Here is a 19,150-nt window from a genome sequence, read left to right as displayed (position 1 = left end):
TTTTCTCTTTCGTGAGACAAAGCAGCTTCTGATTCTGATATCAACAATGCCTAAAGATTTATAATTCAGCATTTGGATCCACGTGCTTGCTATTCAAGATCTGCAAAGGCCATGCTGCTCTGTGCACCCAGTTCTTGCTGACTGTGAACATCTCTGTAGTCAACTCCTTTCTCTCTGTTAGCTCTAGCTTTAGTCCCTGTGCACCCACAGTGGATCAGCCAGGCAGGCCACTCTCCAAAGTCCACACACTCCCATTTGCATGTAATGCAGGTCACACTTTTGTGCAATTGGGAAGATGAAGACGTATAGCTACAGCACAAATGCTCTATGGGTCAGAATACAAGGAAAGTGATCAAACACTGAGAGGAGTGTTTTATATTGGCACAAAGAATGACAAAATTTAAGCAAAATACTGCCGGTTGTTGGCAGAAAGGGAGAAGAATACGCTTTAAGCACTAACCTCCTCTTATAGAAAATGGCCAAGTTGATTTCTGAGCCTTTCAGTGCAGACTCACAAAGGGCCTTCAATTTCCCTCTGCCTGCCTGCTATACAGAAAAAATGTGGGGGCACATGAAGATGCTACTAGGCTGTATTGCATCAATAAATTATGGCTCATGTGCTTACACTGGTGTGCAGTGCATTGTAAAAGACATGTTATAGTAGAATAAGCATAAAATATAAAATATGTGTAGGCTGTGATGGCAATGAATTTTTTATATAAATATAATTGAACAGCCCCTGACCCACTCTCTGCCTTTAGCTTTCATTGCTTGTTTACCAATGGCCTTCATGCTTACATTGTTTTTATATTTATCCTTTTGGTGATTTGTTGAGAATGAAATCAAACAAAACCAGAACTCCTGTATGAATGAGGTGAGGTCACAAGCAGAAAAGTTATATACAATATATGGCCAACAGTATGTGGAAACCTGACAATCACACCCACATATGAGCCTTCCCCAAACTATTTCTACTAAGTTGGAAGCACATAATTGTATACAATGTCTTCTGTTATTCTGTAGCATTACAATTTCCATTCACCAGAACTAAGGGGCTCAAACCTGTTCCAGCATGACAATGAAATTGTGCACAAAGCGAGCTCCATGAAGACATGGTGTGCCAAGGTTGGAGCGGAAGACCTCGAGATGCCTGCACAGAGTCCTGATTTCCACCCCACTGAACACCTTTGGGATGAACTGAAACGCTGACTGCACCCCAGGCCTCCACAACCAAGGAAGTCAGTGTGTGACCTCACTAATGCTCTTGTGGCTGACTGGGCAAATCCCCACAGCCATGCTACAAAATCTAGTGGAAATCCTTCCCAGAAGAATGGAGGTTATTATAACAGCAAAGAGAGGGCTAAATCTGGAATGGGATGTTCAACAATCACAGGAGTGTTATGATCAGGTGTCTGCAAAATTTTGACCATATAGTGTATTTCAGTCTGATTGGTTATTTCTTTAAGAGGTCTTGATTCATGAATTCTAATTCTAATAATGATAAGCTTGTTTGGAGCTATGAAACAAAAGTAATATATATATATAATAATTTTAGAATTCAAATGGTAAATATTTGCCTTTTTAAAACCTTTGCTGTTAGTGAACTTTTGTGATTTCTGGTATAACTTAAAAACCCAGTGAATCATGCAAGCTAATGTATTGTAACCTAAAAAAAACAAATCATTCATTCATTCATATGCAGTAATCACTTTATCCTGGTCAGGATTACAGTGGATTTGGAACTTATTTTGGGAATAACAGATGCATGCTGGGAATATATCATATTTAAATGGGTCATAGGGTGCTGGACTGACCACACCTTAATACTGTAAATAAACTACACAGCATTTTAGGGTTTGTTCATTTTACTGATAGTTTACAAGAAAATTCAGCATTACTAAACAGTGACTACGGGGGGTGTTCAGTTTTTTTTTGAACTGTTAAATGTATGGAGGCTTCCACTGGCAAGGTAGGCATTTGCAAGGTGGAATGGGATCTGTCCTGTCCCAACAGCAGAACTGCAGCAAAGATTTTCCCCTGTGCATTTATGTCATCATCAATGGAGAGAAACTATGAAGTCGGGCAGAGAGAGCTACTCTAGCTCTAGAGAAAGGAAGCCTTTTGTTGTTTATATACACTCACTGAGCACTTTATCAGGAACATCTGGACACCTACACAGTCATGCAAATTATCTAAGCAGCAAATCATGTGGCCCCAGTGCAATTGATAAAATCATGCAGATACAGGCCAGCAGCTTTGGGTAATGTTCACATCAACCATCAGAATGGGGGAAAAAAATGTGATTTTGGCCGTGGCATGACCATTGGTCCCAGACAGGTTGGTTTAAGTATTTCTATAACTGCTGATCTCCTGGGATTTTCAAACACAACAGTCTCTAGAGGTTACTCAGAATGGTGCAATAAAAAAAATCCAGTGAGCATCAGTTCTGCAGTTCATTGTTGATGAGAGAGGTCAACAAAGAATGGCAACACCTTGAGCAGATGGGCTACAACAGCAGAAGACCACATCCGGTTCTGCTTCTTTCAGTCAAGAACAGAAAGCTGAGGCTGCAGTGGGCACAGGCTCACCAAAACTGGACAGTTGAAGACTGGAAAAACGTAGCCAGGTCTGAGGAATCTGGATTTCTGCTGAGGCACACAGATGGTAGGGTCAGAAATTGGCACCAACCGCATGAATCCATGGACCCAACCTGCCATGTGTCAACAGTCCAGGCTGGTGGAGGTGATGTAATGGTGGGGGGAATGTTTTCTTGGCACATTTTGGGCCCATTAATGCCGATCACTCATTGCTTGAATGCCGCAGTCTATTTGAGTATTGTTGCTGACCATGTGCATCCCTTCATGGCCACAATTTACCCATCTTGTAATGGCTACTTCCAGCATGATAATGCACCATGTCACAAAGCAAAAGTCATCTCAAACTGGTTTCACGAACATGAAGATGAGGTCAATGTTCTTTGGTAACCTTGCCAGTCACTGTATCTGAATCCAATAGACCGTCTTTGGGTTGCGTTTTGAGAGCAAAGGAAGGCCCTACCCAGTATAAATATAGTGTTCCTAAAAAGAGTTCGGTGAGTGTATATCATATGCGTCTAAAATAATAAGAAATGCCCTGAGCATAAGTTCTTGCCAAGTCAAGAGGACAATGTTCTTTGCTTGGTTCATCTTTTTCATTTTGTACTACCCGAGACCGAAGAATACCCAGACAGTATCGTCTCCAAAGCCAGATGAATCGCCCCACCCACCTTCTTGCTCATTCTATTCCACTGGGAATTGGAAATACAGCAATCCTAAATCCCAGGGATGTTAACCACTGCCTTCACAGAAGACTACTTACTGTACCACTTCAAATACAAGCTCAAGTTTCCTCCTGAGTATTATATTTCACTCTACTTTCATGTGTTTCTTTTCAGGCTAGTAGTTGGTCCAGTGCAGTAAACAGAATCCCTCACCAAGTTACTAGGTACTCTCGTCATAGCTGGATTACTTATTGTGTACATTAAATTAATCAAGTATTTACATTTGTCTCTGGGTACTGTGCTGGAGCTTTTTACTGCCTAGTTTCTATACTTAAATCTATCCTAATTTCCATTGTTTTTCTGTTGTTAGGAAAAATGCTATTCATGTTACAAAAAAAGACCACAGACTATTGTTAAAGTTTGTGGTGTACATATCTCCATCTAAAACTTTTTACTTCCCATAAGGTAATGCATAAGGTAGTCAATTATGAAATTAGTGAATTATTCTCAACTGTTTCTTCTTCATATATGCAGTATTGATTTCCCATCTATTGGAACATCTCCTCATGTGTAATGGAACAAAATGCATGGTAGACTCTGCTAGAAATTTAAATGTCAACATGCTTTTAATGATAACAAAATAAAGCATTAGAACAGAAGAAAGAACAGATGATGAATTATCAGCGTCATGAATTCGGTAAGACGTTCAGAATAATACTAGCACCATGTCATGAGGATATAATCTTGGGTGGCTAAGTGCTTTTCCTTGACTAAATAAAGAACAAGACTGTAAGTTCATGTTTAACTGTGAGATGTTTAAGGTAAAATCCAGACTTTATTTTCATCAAGATGCATTTCACAAAAAAAAAAAAAAAATGTTAAATGGTCAGATTTTACATTTTGTTTGTGTTTTTCATGGTAATAAAATAAACTGCACCAATAATAATAATAATAATAATAATAATAATAATAATGAGTCTGAGCACAAAGTGCTTAGAAACCCTATTGGAATTGTTCTTATTATTCTGATTCTCTGCCTCAAAGTGATCAGGAGCAAAGCCAGCAAATGAAATCTGGTCAACAGCTAGTACTCTCTACTCAGTCAAGAGAAACTGTGAGACTGGCCTGATGGTAGCGCTAGAGTGCAGTGTTAATCATTTTGTCCCATATATTGTGAACTTTGAGTCCTACAGACAAATTTCTTTTTTCCCTCTGATTCTTTGGATAATTCCAAACCAGTTTGCAAGTTGGACCTTTTTGTTCCACCCATTTACTTTTGCAAAATAATCCTAGGTTTTTAGGTGTATCTTTAGGTGTACAAAATTGGTCTAAAAATGCTCACTGGAGGCTGAAACTAAGTCCAAAAAAATATGCTGAGGTTTGTAATCAATCAGTCCTTGCACAGTGGAGTCTGATTTACTAAAACAGCTATGTCATGATTTGCTCTGTGGCTTCATATAGATCTTGAAAGGCTGTGAAGGAACAGTGAGTCCAATTGAGCTGAAATTTCCTAAATTTGTGCTATTCTGTAAGTGGATTTCTAATGTGAACTCAATGACTTTGAGTCACTTTGGCCGTTATCGGCCAATCAGGTTTCAGCAGGTATTTGGCAGGGTTAACAATGAGCTACTATAATGAAATATGAATAGTAGTTCCATCCATACACCCTACAGTACCCTAATACCTTATGCAACCTCACACAGATTGGCAACTGGAAGGGTGCTATTCATGTTTTTGAAATTAAAAACAAATATATCTCTTGTAAAATAAAATGTACAGCCAAAATTCTTTTTTATTTTGTGATGATTCATTGGCTCAATCCATAAAAGATGCTTTGAAGATGCCTGAAACATTTATCCCTGCCCACTCAAATTTAATGTAATTTGCATAATATGCTAGCCCACGATTTTGGCATATCTTCATAAAATTAGTGGGTCATTCCATATCATCTCAATCAGAGGTGGTTGCATCATGGTCTCAGAATTTGCTAAAACTTTTACTATATAAAGTTTGGTATAAATGACTGACAAATCTCAAATATTTTAGTGATCTGACCATCATTTTTAAAATGTGATGCACAGAAAATAATGATGTTAATTTTTTTGAACATATTAAGCTTTCTTCACTTTTTGATGGCACTTTTGAAGCACTTTTCAGATTCTCATAGAAAGATCAATATTGTAGACAGGGACTTGAAACTTGCTGGACTATTACAAAAGCTGGATCTGATGACACTACCACCATTGTGGACACCAGACACTGCTGCTTCTCTTAGATGTAAGGTTTCAAATGTAAGAAAATCATCAATTTCACTACTCATTAACAATTTATTTTGAAAAGGATAGAAAATTCTCTATACTACGTACCTTCTCTATATCTAACAATTATAGAAAATGTACTATATAATATATTTTATATAGTACCATTAGCACCCCAATGCCATGTACCAACAGGGTTTTCTTCATCTGTTTCTGTAAATCTATATACCTAAAATATTGCCAGTGTCATCAATGTGGAAGCAATGAGCACTCCCCTAAGTTCCTAGAATGCTCCACAGACCAATATTCAGTAAAATGTTCTGCTGCTTAAAATATTGCTTAATTATATGTCTGATGTCACAGGGATTTTGGGATTGCTCAATCTTGTGTGCCCATAAAAGCCTCTGAAAATAGCACAGGCTTGATTGTCACAAGTTATCACCTTGTCCAGTGCATTAGCCGTCATGGCATCCGTTTTGTCTTGCTCTGTTGGTGTACTCTTACATTCTGCCACAGACTGCCACAGATTAAGTCACACTTTAACTTAGCACCTTTACAGCAAGTTATACAGAGCTCATCAAAAGAAGAATGGGTTATGTGGACTTGGTGCAGAACATTATATTTGCCTTCTTCACTGAATCTCGACTGATTTGAAGAACACTTGAGAAAATGTTGTGATCTTTTCAACAAACCAAATAACCTGTAAGTGCTAGACTCCATGTCGGGTTCAATTGAACTAGCTGTGCTCTTGGCAAAAGAATGAATGTAGCTGTGAAACCTGGAATGAAATTATGTCCAAGATATCACTCTAAGGCCGCAAATAACCCCACAAAATCCAGTCCTGAGACAGAACAATGTGACTTTGAAGTAGAGACTGAGGGTATGTTGCTGGAGGAGGCACCAACAAGCTTTACATCCATAGGGCTGTCACCATTTAAGATCACGAATTAAGCCAACCAAGAAAAAGAAACTGATGAGCAGAATTTGCCCTGGAGCCTCTTTTCATAATGATGCCAGACCTGTTGGCAAATGAAATTTGGGCTCCATATAGTACTAGGATAATAATTTATGCATTCAAAAACTCAGGTCCCTAGCTGCTTGTCAACAGCATTCTCAAAAATATATTTATTTATTTTTCGAATTGAGCGATTTTGGCCATACTTGCATATCTATCTATCTATCTATCTATCTATATATCTATATCTATCTATCTATATATCTATATCTATATATATATATATATATATATATATATATATATATATATATATATATAAACACAATGGACACCTGACCATCACATTCACATGTGGTTCTTCCCCAAGCTGCTGCCACAAAGTTGGAAGCACACAATTGTCTAGAATGTCTTTGTATGCTGTAGCATTACAATTTCCTGTCACTGGAACTAAGAGGCCTAAACATCCACCATGACAATGCCCTTGTGCACAAAGAAAGAGCCCATGAAGACATAGTTTGCCAAGGTTGGAGTGGAAGAACTCAAGTGGCCTACACAGAGTCCTGACCTCAACCCCACCGAACACCTTTGGGATGAACTGGAACGCTGACTGGGGCAGAGCTTGTAACCATGAATGCTCAGATCTATTCGCAAAGCTGTAACCATGAATGCTCAGATCTATTCGCACAAAACTTTAAAGCAAAGATCAGGATGAGATTCTGAAGTGAGCTCAACAATCAATGGGTCACAAACAGTATTACTTTGAGGAGGGCTTACTTAACATGGCGAAGTATTCTAACACTTTTTTGTAGGACCGTTACTTATCCGCTTCCTGTCTGTGGATTTCAACACCTTTAAAGCTTTGGATTCTAATTTGAACAGCAAATAAAGGAACAGACAAACACACACATATAGAGTGAGAGAGAGATAAAAAGATATATACAAAGAGGAAGGGAGAAAAAGAATGCAACAATAATATTCTTTTTTTTTTTGTCTGATTTATCTTTCAGTGTTTTGTCTCATCTGCCATGTCCCTAGAGAGTGCAGTGATTGATAGCCTAATCCAGTGGCTGTGCTTCAAGAACCTCATCTCATTCTGTGTTCTTATCATTAGAAGTTAGCCTGTGCTTATGTTCACAGCTCGCTGCCTGCTACTGGCCCATGAGATTTAAGGGTCTGGCCTTTAGAATATATTTAACACAAAATTGAAATCTTGACAGTGCTTAGAAGTCTGTCCTCAGCAATGCAGCTTTAATTAATCATTTAATTAAAATAAAAGGCTTACTGTACCATAGTCTGTCTAACACTCAGACTGCTATGCTGATTACTCAAACATGCAGCTCTAATTTAAACAGCTATAGCCTCTTGCATCACAGACTCCAGAAAAACATCTCCCAACTCTTCCACCAGCTTTCAGAGCAGTCACACAGCAAGAGGGGAAGAGGCTGTCCTGGGTAAATAAAAATGAAACATGAAAGACAAACTTGCTTTCTTTTTATTTTTGACAGGAGTCTGCTGTCAACAAAGAGCAAGAGGTCTTCTAGACTTGTGGCCTGCCAGACCAGCATCTCAGCTCTTCTTTCCTCTATGAATGCAGAAGTGCATAAATGCTCATGCAGTCTGGATACATGCTGAATACAGCTGGAGATAGGCTTTGGTAAAAGAGGTAGAAAGCTACATGAGCGTTCAGACGAAGCTGAACTGGACTTGCAGACAAGCAGCTTTTCTTTCCCTCTCTCATTGTTGTTACAGAGTCGATCCTCAAACAGCAGGACAAGAAACACTGGCTGATGTGTGAACATTATCACATTAAAGGAGAAAAAAAAGAACATCAGCCCCTGGAGTCCCAGAACACTGCTCTATGCTCACCGAGACAGGGAGAAAAAAGATCAATGATTATTATAATGATGATTATTGTGATCAATGAATATAAAAAAGTCAAAATGAGGCACATAATGTAGACCACTCAGAGCATTACTACATTTGTTGACACCCATTTCTCTCTCTCTCTCTCTCTTTCTCTCTCAGATGATGGGCTTTCAGTTATGCAGTAGCATACATGCCAACATCCTGTAGCTCTCACAGGGGCTCTGACACCACTCAATCCATGGCACTGCACTCTAATGAAGGCTGGTGTGCACACACACACACACTCAGATGAGTGCACACACTGATACAAACACTAGCCATAGCTCAATCATTGGTGATAAACCAAGTTATAGCCCATAAACCTAATCTGCAAACGAACAGACCCAACACACGAGCACAAGCATACATACATACACATACACACACACACACACACACACAGTATATAGATAGATAGATAGATAGATAGATAGATAGATAGATATAGATACAGATATAGATATATAGCTAGCACCTGCACAACTATGGCAGAGTTTAGAGCACTGATAAACTCTCATATCCTTTAGTGGCCATTTGTACCACACTAATGCCATAGGTCTAATTTCTATACCAGTCCGTCTAAAAGTAGCAATGTGTTCTGGATACACTTTGAAACAGAACATTCAACTGGACAGAATATAAAGTGGAAAGTACTGAAACTGTGCATGAGAACAGAAATATACTTTTCTGTGGGAGTCTGCTTTAAAAAGATGTATTCTTTTCCTGCATTGCAACATTTCCTGTTTCAGTTTTTTTTCCCTTTATATGTCCACTTATAGTTTTACAGTTATAGTTTTTGAGGTTTTTGCATCCCAAAAACTGTCATAATTCTTTTTTACATGACCATTTCAATCTCATTTTATCTCTTAGGATTAAACAGGTTGGTTTGTTACTGATTTGTAAATGATTTTCATTTTGGTTCTGGTACCTCTTGAGTCACATCAGGCTCATCACCAACTGTGAAACTGGAATGGTATGTTTTAATGTCATTGTTATTATTTTTATGTGTTGTTATTTAGTCACAATCTTCACAGATGACTATATGGCATTTCTAGGTTTTAGAGTAAAGTAAGAGCTTGCTAGATAATGTAATTCAAAGTAGCTAACCATGCTCACAAAGCAGAGTAGCTAGTCTAAGATAAATTTGTAGTATATAGCAACTAGCCAGTTAACACTAGATAGCTAGAAATGATAAGTAAAAATCTGTGATAAGTTGATATTGTTGGTCTTCTTCTTTCGGCTGTTGCCGTTAGGGGTCGCCACAGCGGATCATTGGTCCACATATTTGATTTGGCACAGTTTTTACGCCGGATGCCCTTCCTGACACAACCCTCCCCAATTTTATCCAGGCTTAGGAGTGGCACTGGCCGGGAATCGAACCCGGGAAGCAGCGGTGAGAGCGCTGTGGCTTAACCACTAGTCCTCCAGGGATCCAAAAGTCTGTGATCAGTTAGTTCAGCTAAAAATAAGCGGGAGGCTTACTCACAGATATCCTTGATTTATGCACAGTTTAACTGACAGAGCCACAACTCTCAACTCCCACACCTGCACTTTCAATATATTATCAGATTAATTTAAAATCTTAACTTACAACAGGTAACCTTGTATGGTTTACTGATACTGATGTTTCTATCAGGTTTATATTTTTAAATAAAAAAAAATATAAAGTGTTTCTGTTTGGATTGAATGAATCACTTATGTGCTACATCCAGTGTGAAATCTAGGTAACTTACTGGGGAGTCAACAGTTAACAATGACAGTGAAAAGCCACTGCTAATTATTTCTAATTTCCTCATTTGCCTAACACACAATTTCATGTTTCACACTCTCAGTACAGTGATTGCGCAGAATTGCATTAATCAAGGTCAGGTAATGGTTAGGCTGAGCTCATGCTGGCAGTCACTGGGGGATCTTGGCCTTACAGAAGACCTCCAGTGGCAGTTTTTAACCATCATTGGCTGTTTCCTCTGTCACTCCTTAATTGGTTTAACAAACAAGCCTTCTGTGCAGTCTCTGCAGCTAACCAAGTCCTAACCACTGGGAGACTGTGTATACCTAGACACCATATTATCTATAACTGGATAATTTTCCTTTTCCCTAGAACTTGACAAAGTAATGATAGTATTAGTATAATACTTACAGAGAATGAACACAAGCGTTATGATTCTTATTTAGAAATGCACTTAAATTACAATCATGCCATTTTATTTCCCACAAATCCTTAGGCTTCTGGTCTTTGAAGCTTTGTTTCCATATATACAGTGTATAAACTAGGGCAGTTACAGTGTGTTTTTATATAGTACATTGAATTCTTTTAAATCAAAAAGCCAGAACCCCTTTGACAGTTTTGTGTGAATCAAAGCTACATTGCATCTTGCTTTATAGTCTGCACCAAACATTTCGATAGACAACAAATTTATGTATATTCCTGAATTCTCTTTCAAATAAGAGGTCTGACACCACAGTTCTTGACATTGTAGTGTGGAGATGCAGCAAACTTATGATTTGAGAGTATGAGCTAGAGCATGCTGAAGAAGCCTGGCAGAGGAGACCTTGCCCAGCTTTGATCTTAGAGACATACAAAATGTATCAGCCACGAAAAAAAAAACACGCGCGCGCATACACCGAGGTGGAGGGGCTTGAGGCTGTCTTTTAGTAGCCAACAGACAGGAGGAGAATATTTTCTCTAACAGGAGGCTGTATGTGTTTTCCACTGACCTGTTACACATAGGAATTGAATAACCACAGTGCAGTGAACTTAGGTGAAGATAAGAAATCCTTCATCATTTCTGAAATGATGTGCAAGTAGTAGCTCTTTACCCTACAGCCAGAGTTAAGAAAAAAAAAAACTCTTTCTGCCCTATTACCCTGTTCTCACTATTTTTTGCATAGCTGCTACAGATATGATAAAAGTAAGCTAGGCAAATTTCAGGTCGCTTATTTGTGGATGAAATTCTTGAAGATTCAAAGCAAAACGAAGCCATAAACATGCATATACTTGAAGAATATCATTAAAAATTCAGCTCACAAGCATGTGATAAATTCAAAATCATAGTTTTGTCATTAAATCAAATCCCATACATCATGGCTGCCATGAATTATGTCGCATAGAAGAGTGGCATAGGGTTGCAGGCTTTAGGAAGATAGATGCTAAACAGGGGTGCAGCGAAAGTCCTGATAGGCTCAACTCCTGGGGGATATCAGAGCCCAGCAGGTAAATCTTAAATAGGGAAAAGATGACACTAAGTAGTTTTACTTATATAAAATACTACCACAATAGTCTGTCCATTAATTTTTAATGCCTCCTTTTTTGCTGGGCCAGGTGCTGGGCCACCTCCTGTCTTTTCCTCCTTTCTCCAATCCCAGCCATTCTGGACTAGCAAAACTGCTAAAGGAGAAGGCATAGGATAGCAGAGGGATGGGCCTGCAAATGTATGTCATTCATACACCATGCCAATAGTTGTCATTCTGTCCACAAACATAGACACACACTAAAACACACAATAAAAAGAAGTCCTGATTCATAAATAGCATTAACTATGCAGCAGAGCAGCCATCTAGCCACAATCGAGAACAGAAGGAGGGGGAGCAACAGCACGCACATGAATTATTGAGCACATGGCTGGAGCACACCACTGACTGGACAGCAGCTCATGCTGCCCTCTGATGAAGCGCAATGGCTCCAGCACAGAGGAGGTGAGAGCAGACAATCAGACTTCTCACACTCCAGCAAACATGATTTGGGGTGGGGGGGGTGGGGGAGGGGGTGGGACCCCTATCCATACCAGAACAACTCACAGTGAACAGGTGATCTAACAATATCCTCTTCAGTAGTAGAGTCTTTACTGTAATCTAACAAATATCAAATAAGGAATCCATAGAAGCACATGAAATACACATGAAACACGTAAGCTGCACTCCCTGCAGTGCAGCAGAGGGAAAACCACGCTCTTTTGAAAATACATCCGTCTAATGTCTTCATAAACTGCAATGCTGTCGCTGAAAATGTTAACATCCCATAGCAACCAGAGTACCTTTGTTTTACAGCCCGCCATTGAAGCACAGCGCTCTGGCTGGAAATGCACTTTTTTTTTTCCTTCAAAAGCCCTTACTGCACACTTACATGAGACAATATTCAAATGACAACACTTGAGATGATGATACTATCAGAGAATATTTTCAAAAACTACAATACCTGGGAAATTAGATACACTTGCAGTATTGTCTCCTTCTGAATGTATACTGAAATTGTCAAGCAGCCACTGCTGGATGAATACAGTACCTTAAGCAATTACGGTCAAATTTGGGAAAAAAGTCAACGTTTACATCTCTTAGAAGACATAAGTGATGTCTAGTTCTTAATTACTGGACTAAAATGCTTTCCTTAAAACAAAACTCTCCTAAAATCAGATGTGTTTTGAGAGTGGCCTGTCAGGAAGTGTGGTTTCTCAGCATAACCATAACGTAATATGCAATAACAGTTGCTTTACCAGATGTTTTGCTGTATTGCGAGAGAACACGCTCTCTATAAAAATGCATTTTACACCATTAAAATTTCACCTATCAAATGATCCTGGCAAGACATCTTGCCTTTTTTCTATATAGTTTGTACTCTTTGTTTTTTTTCCTTATCAATTAAAGAGAGGCAGCATTATCCAAACTTTCTACCTCACTTGAGGACATCTGTCACTTCTATTATAGGCACTGACCAGCAGTCCTGCATGGCAACACACACACACACACACACACACACACACACACACACACAACTGAAGTTACTGCATTTATCCCAAAGCAAGCCCCCTTCTAACACAGCAGTGACAAAAACATGATTACAATTGAAAAGAGAACAAGCAAGTGTTTCCACAAAACCACATAAGCCCACAACACTCCTGCATGCACAAAGAGGCAAATAATAGATTAACACACACTTGCACACACTCACGATCTGGTGGTGCTGTCCCTAAGGAAAAGGGAATGGATCCAGTGAGCTGGGTGACACTTACCAGACACGCCGCCATATGTGGTGCGCTTGTCTCGGCCGATGCCAGGCCAGGGAGAGCCGTCTGCCTTCAGTCCCATCAGGCCTGAGACCGTGTTGGTAGCGGTGACGCCATCTGCACCACCTACACCCATGGGGTTCAGAAATTAGCCACGTAGAGGGAGGAGGAGAAGGAGGTGAAAGCTAGCCTACAAAAAAGCTGCAGGGTGCGGGATAATGTAGGGCTTGTACTGAGCCCCACGCTGCCAGGTCATACCATTACACAACTCACATCTGATCACTACTCCTCACTGCGCTTGTTATCAACATGTCACAAATGTGCCTTATGGCTGGAATAACACTTGACCTTTGTAAGTTGTGAAATCTGCTAATGTGAAATCTGTTACATTTATTGATCAGTTCTCTGGTTAAGAGTGACAAAATGTGTATGGAAGAACAGGCTACCTTCATGTGCAGCCTTGGCAATATCCACAATGTTGGTGACATTAGGGGTCAGCTTGGCAAAGAAAGGGATCGTGACAGCTTGTCGTACCCAGCGGCAGATGTTCCGCACCAGCTCTGGATCCTTTTCAAATTTGGTTGGGGAAACAAACAAACAACAACAACAAAAAGAGATTCACACAGCTGAACTAAATGTGCAAAACACAAAACAGGGCAACTTAATGTTGGCAGTCTGTTATGGGGTGTGTAAGCGAGATAGAATGAGAGACAGGGAGAGAGAAATCCTCAGCACAGCGATAGAGGGATTATATAAGTGTGAACTGCTGCTCCAGGAGGATTCATGCTTTATTAGACATCTCCTGGCCTGTCAGTCTGGCTGTTTAGAGAAAGGAGAGGCTGCTCAGTGTCTGACGTGCTCACACTCAGCGCAGTTCTGCAGCCTGCTCAAGCATACAACCACGTCTAAATCTACGACATCCAAACCAACAGCAACACAGGGATGGCTGCTGCACAATCACTCACTCAAACATATTTGTGCATCTCTCCCAACAAAGGATCAGCAACATTTAATACATATCATGCAGGCAAAGATTTAATAAACTACAATTTAAATTTTTTTAGATATAATACAATGCAATACAGTTTGATTCAGCGTAGGAGAGAGAAACAAACACGCTGAGGAAGGATTATATGGTAACACGTCTTATAAATGGCGTATTCTACACTATCCGTCAAAAGTCTGGACACATCACATAAAAACGTTTTCTTCATTATAACGGTCTTCTATTATTTGAGAAAAATAATGAAGACATTAACACTATAAAATAACACATATGCAGTGAATTATGCAGTGACCAAGAAAAGTGTTAATCAGATCAAAACTATTTTATGTTGTAAATTACAGTAAACAGTATTCCTGATTAAGCCTTAAAGAACTTTCTTAAAGTTCCTAACTAGACACCTGTACTGGCTGCTTCTCTTGAGCTCCAAATAAAAACTACTTGTTTGGAGAAACAATTTAATTTCAACAACAAAAAGTTTTTTTTAGGGAAAAACTACTTATTAAAATACTTTTTGTAAATAAATTTACACGTGGGTCAAATTTCAACCATAAGTCTATATCAAAATTAATTTAAGACAATATAAAATTTATATTTAAACTAGTGCATCCATACTTTTAACTAGTAGTGTATACAGAGGGCTGGTGGTGATCGTGGATCTGGTGGTCGTTCTCTGTACAGAAGTGACGATAGTGTGTATGGTGCTGGTATGACTGTACTGGGCACAGCAGCGATGCTGGGGTTCTTAAACATCTGAATGTTACTGCTAGGTTGAGAAACAGTCCTTCCTAGATACTTATTTTACACTAAGGCTTAAGCTTAAACCTGACTAAGTATCCTCTCAGACTGAAAGATTCAATATTAAAAACAGTATATCAGAATTTTAGTGGAACTGACTTCCATATTGACAAGTTACAATATTCAGACCAGGTGCACAAGTCCCAAACCTCCACAGCACATATTTTACATACAAGATATTAAATAAAGAACTAGCAAAATATATATTTTTTACATAAAAATAAACATTGTCCCATGGTCTAGTTATGAAATCTTTTTCTCATTTGATTGTTTTTAATTTGCTGACAAATTTATAATGAGTGTGTTACAGTGACATAACTGAGATGTATAATAAGCGTCCTTAGTCAATATGTAAGACAATGAGTAAGAGCACAAATCTTTGACATTTTTCTTCAAGCAATAGAACAATATATTACTTGCCAGTTATGTACACCAAGCCTCTATTAGACCTATACTAGAAACTTAACTTTCAATCAAAATGTCATTTGATTTCCTGAAGTTTGTGCTGACCTTTTCCTTTCATTATCTTATACTTATTACATAATGCAGATTTTAATGCTTTCTTTCTATCTTTATTTTTCTCCATTGGACACACACAAACTTCGCGCAGAACTCTCATTCTCAATCAGACTCTCTCTCTATCTCTCTCTCTCTTCCTTGTCCTTCAGCAAGCTCTATCATTTGTGCTTTTTTGACAAGTCCAGCAGCTATTAACACATATCTTCTTGAGCAATGGGTTTTGCTTTCTTGTATAAAGAAGTGTGATTTACCAGGTCTATGTGCAAAATGGAACGCTGAGGTCAGTTTCCGGCAGAGAGGAAAGGTGAGTGTTTGATTTTTAAAACCATTAGGTAGGATTGATTTGTCAGAATAGTGTACCCAAAAGAAACGTACATGTCCCTGAGACTATTTCCTTTCTATTTCCATGACATGTTAGGTAATTCAGTGCCATTTTCTCCTATGAGATTCAGAATTTGTGTGTTTGCAGATGTGCGCTCTGCTTAAGAGAAATGGTAAGTGGGATGGTATTTGCACCTAAAGATATGCCATACACATTCTAAAGGCTCTAGATGGAGGACAGGAAAGGTTACTCTGTTGTAGATAAAATTCATACATAGTTTTCAGAAGATATTGGATTTATGCACTTGTGTCTCTAGCAAGTGCCATCCATAGCAATTTGTCTTGATTTATTCAAGACTTAAACAGGGTATAAACAAGGTTGGAGTGCTGGATTCAACTAGTCTGCTCCGAGCCATCTGCCAGTGAAGGAGCTGTAATATCTGAGCTCCTGAGAGATGGTTAATCGTGCTGCTGGCATCTTGGGGAGATTCACTGGTTGATGTAGCAGATCTTGAACTCCAGGCAACAAAACCAGATGTCACTACAGTATTATAGGAAAGAGTGCCTTCTGTTCCTTGACAAACCTGTAGTAATGTTAGTCTTTATGAATAAACCTCTAGAAACAAACCTAATATCAGTGTTAAAAACAGACATGTAAATACACTGCTCAAAAAAAGGGAACACTTAAGTCACACATTGGATCTCAATGAACGAAATATTCAAGTTGAAAATCTTTACTTATATACATTGTGTATTTTGTTGAGAACAAAATGATGTCACAATGGTCAGTGGAAGCCAAAGTCATCAGCACACTGAGGGCTGGATTCAAAATCACACCGAAAATCCAAGTAAAAAATTGAAATTACAGGCTGATCCAACTTGCATGAACTTCATCACGGCAACTCATAATGTAAGTCAGTAGTGTGTATGGCCCCCACATGCCTGTATGCACTCCTGACAATGTCTGGGCATGCTCCCTATGAGATGTGGATGGTGTCATGGGGCTTCTCCTCCCAGACCTGGAACAGGGCATCAGTGAGCTCCTGGACAGTCTGTGGTGCTACTCGGCACCTTTAGATGCTCCGATACATAACGTCCCAGAGGTTCTCAGTTGGATTCACTTGTGGGGAATGTGAGGGCCAGTCCATGGCATCAATGCCTTCGTCATCCAAAAACTGCCTACACACTCTGGCCACATGAGCCCGGGCATTGTCATGCACCAGCAGGAACTCAGTGCCCACTGCATCTGCATAAGGTCTGACAATGGCTCTGAGGATTTCATCCTGGTACCTAACAGCAGTAAGGGTACCGTTGGCTAGCACATGTAGGTCTGTGAGACCCTCCAAGGATCACAGACCTACTGCCAAACTGGTCATGCTGGATGATGTTGCAGGCAGCATAACGTTCCCAATGGCATCTCCAGATTCTTTCACATCTGTCACATACGCTCAGTGTGAACCTGCTCTCATCGGTGAAGAGAACGGGGCGCCACTAGCAGACCTGCCAATTCTGGTGTTCTCTGGCAAATGCCTATCGAGCTGCATGGTGCTGGGCTGTGAGCACAGATCCCACTTGAGGACATTGGGCCCTCATGCCACCCTCATGGAGTCTGTTTCTGACAGTTTGGTCAGAAACATGCACACCAGTAGCGTGCTGGAGGTCATTTTGTAGGCAGTGTTACTCCTTTTCCTCCTTGCACAAAACATCTCATACCGGTCCTGCTAACTGGGTTGTTGCCCTTCTACGGCCCTGTCCAGCTCTCCTCGTTTAGCGGCCCATATCCCGGTATCTCTTCCATGCTCTTGAAACTGTGCTGGGAGTCACACCAAACCTCCTTGTGACGACACGTATGGATGTGCCATCCTGGAGGAGCTGGACTACCTGTGCAACCTGATTGGGTTGCAAATACTGCCTCATGCTACAAGTAGTGACAAGGATCCTAACAAAACACAAAACTAGAGACAAATCAGTCAGCAAGGATACAGAGAGAGCAATTGTTTGTGGCCACCACCTGCAAAATCATTGCCTTTTTGGGGGTTGTCTTGCTGTTGCCTCTCCAGTGCACCTGTTGTCACTTTCTTTTGCACCAAAGCAAGTGAAACTGATTCACAATCACTTATGCTTCCTAACTGGACAGATTGATATCCCTGAACTTTAACTGACTTGGTGTTATACTGTAATGATCAAGCGTTTCCTTATTTTTTTGAGCAGTGTACATGTAAATAATGATAACTACTTAGACCAAGGGTGTCAAACTCATTTTAGGTAACAGGCCACATTATATTTAGTCCAATGTCAAGTAGGTCGGACCAAAAAATCAGTTTAGCAGATTAATAACACATGAACTACTCTTAAATATGTTCGTTTTTCAGCATTTATCTGAAAGGTACATTCAGAATCCACAAATGGATTGAACATAATGTGTATCACCTACAAAACAGATGACCAGACTGCAATTCATTACAAAAAAAAAAATCCAAATTAATTTTGTATATATATAATTATATATAAATATACATATAATAGTGCTCTGCATAAGTTTTAATTTGCCACTGAACATTTCCACATATTGTAGTGTTATAACCTTGAACTGAAATGGGCTTAATCAGGATTATATTGAAAAAATAAATTGCATAAGTATTCACTCCCATTGCTGTGCACCCTTTAAATGAACTCTTCTGGAAAAAGACATGGCTACAACCTAAAAAAACAGCTTGCTAGTAAAGGACTACATATCAGTGGCAAATGTTGTAGCTGAGTTTATGGCAATGAGTTTATTTCTTCTCCCCAGTAGATTAACAGAGATGCTCTTTTTTCAAATCTTTCAATTTATTTATGGTCTACAGGGCGATTTTAATCTAGAACAAAGACTCTAAATTCATTTGGTTCCTGTTCTTGTCCACGGGCTATATGTTTGACACCCCTGGTCAAGGCAGATCAGTATAAACATACACTGAGGTGTTTCTATATCATACACAGCTGTAGCAGTATGACAAGGTTTGTGGCAAGCATGCGTCTGGTGCTGGTGCATTCTGATCCTAGAATCCTGAGGGCATGGCTTTTTATGAGCAGAATGGTGTTAGTCTTTAAGAAGGACAACATGAACACAGCCACACCGAAAGCAAAGCT

The 19,150-nt window shown here is 39.5% G+C and overlaps 1 protein-coding gene across 1 annotated transcript in view; it reads right to left on the bottom strand.

The window, feature by feature from the left end:
- dpyda.1 (dihydropyrimidine dehydrogenase a, tandem duplicate 1) overlaps window positions 1-19,150 on the bottom strand; it is a 132,420-nt gene that overhangs the window by 19,769 nt on the left and 93,501 nt on the right. Inside the window, exons 17-18 of the mRNA XM_026926535.3 lie at window positions 13,827-13,947; window positions 13,387-13,506 (exon numbers count right to left, since the gene is read on the bottom strand). Of these exons, the coding sequence (XP_026782336.3) occupies window positions 13,387-13,506; window positions 13,827-13,947 (241 nt within the window). The remainder of the gene's footprint in view (window positions 1-13,386; window positions 13,507-13,826; window positions 13,948-19,150) is intronic.

Source organism: Pangasianodon hypophthalmus, chromosome 1 (genome assembly GCF_027358585.1).
Source record: "Pangasianodon hypophthalmus isolate fPanHyp1 chromosome 1, fPanHyp1.pri, whole genome shotgun sequence".
Taxonomy (NCBI): domain Eukaryota; kingdom Metazoa; phylum Chordata; class Actinopteri; order Siluriformes; family Pangasiidae; genus Pangasianodon; species Pangasianodon hypophthalmus.
Note: the sequence above shows the minus strand (reverse complement) of the source record. Positions and strands in the feature narration are given on the sequence as shown.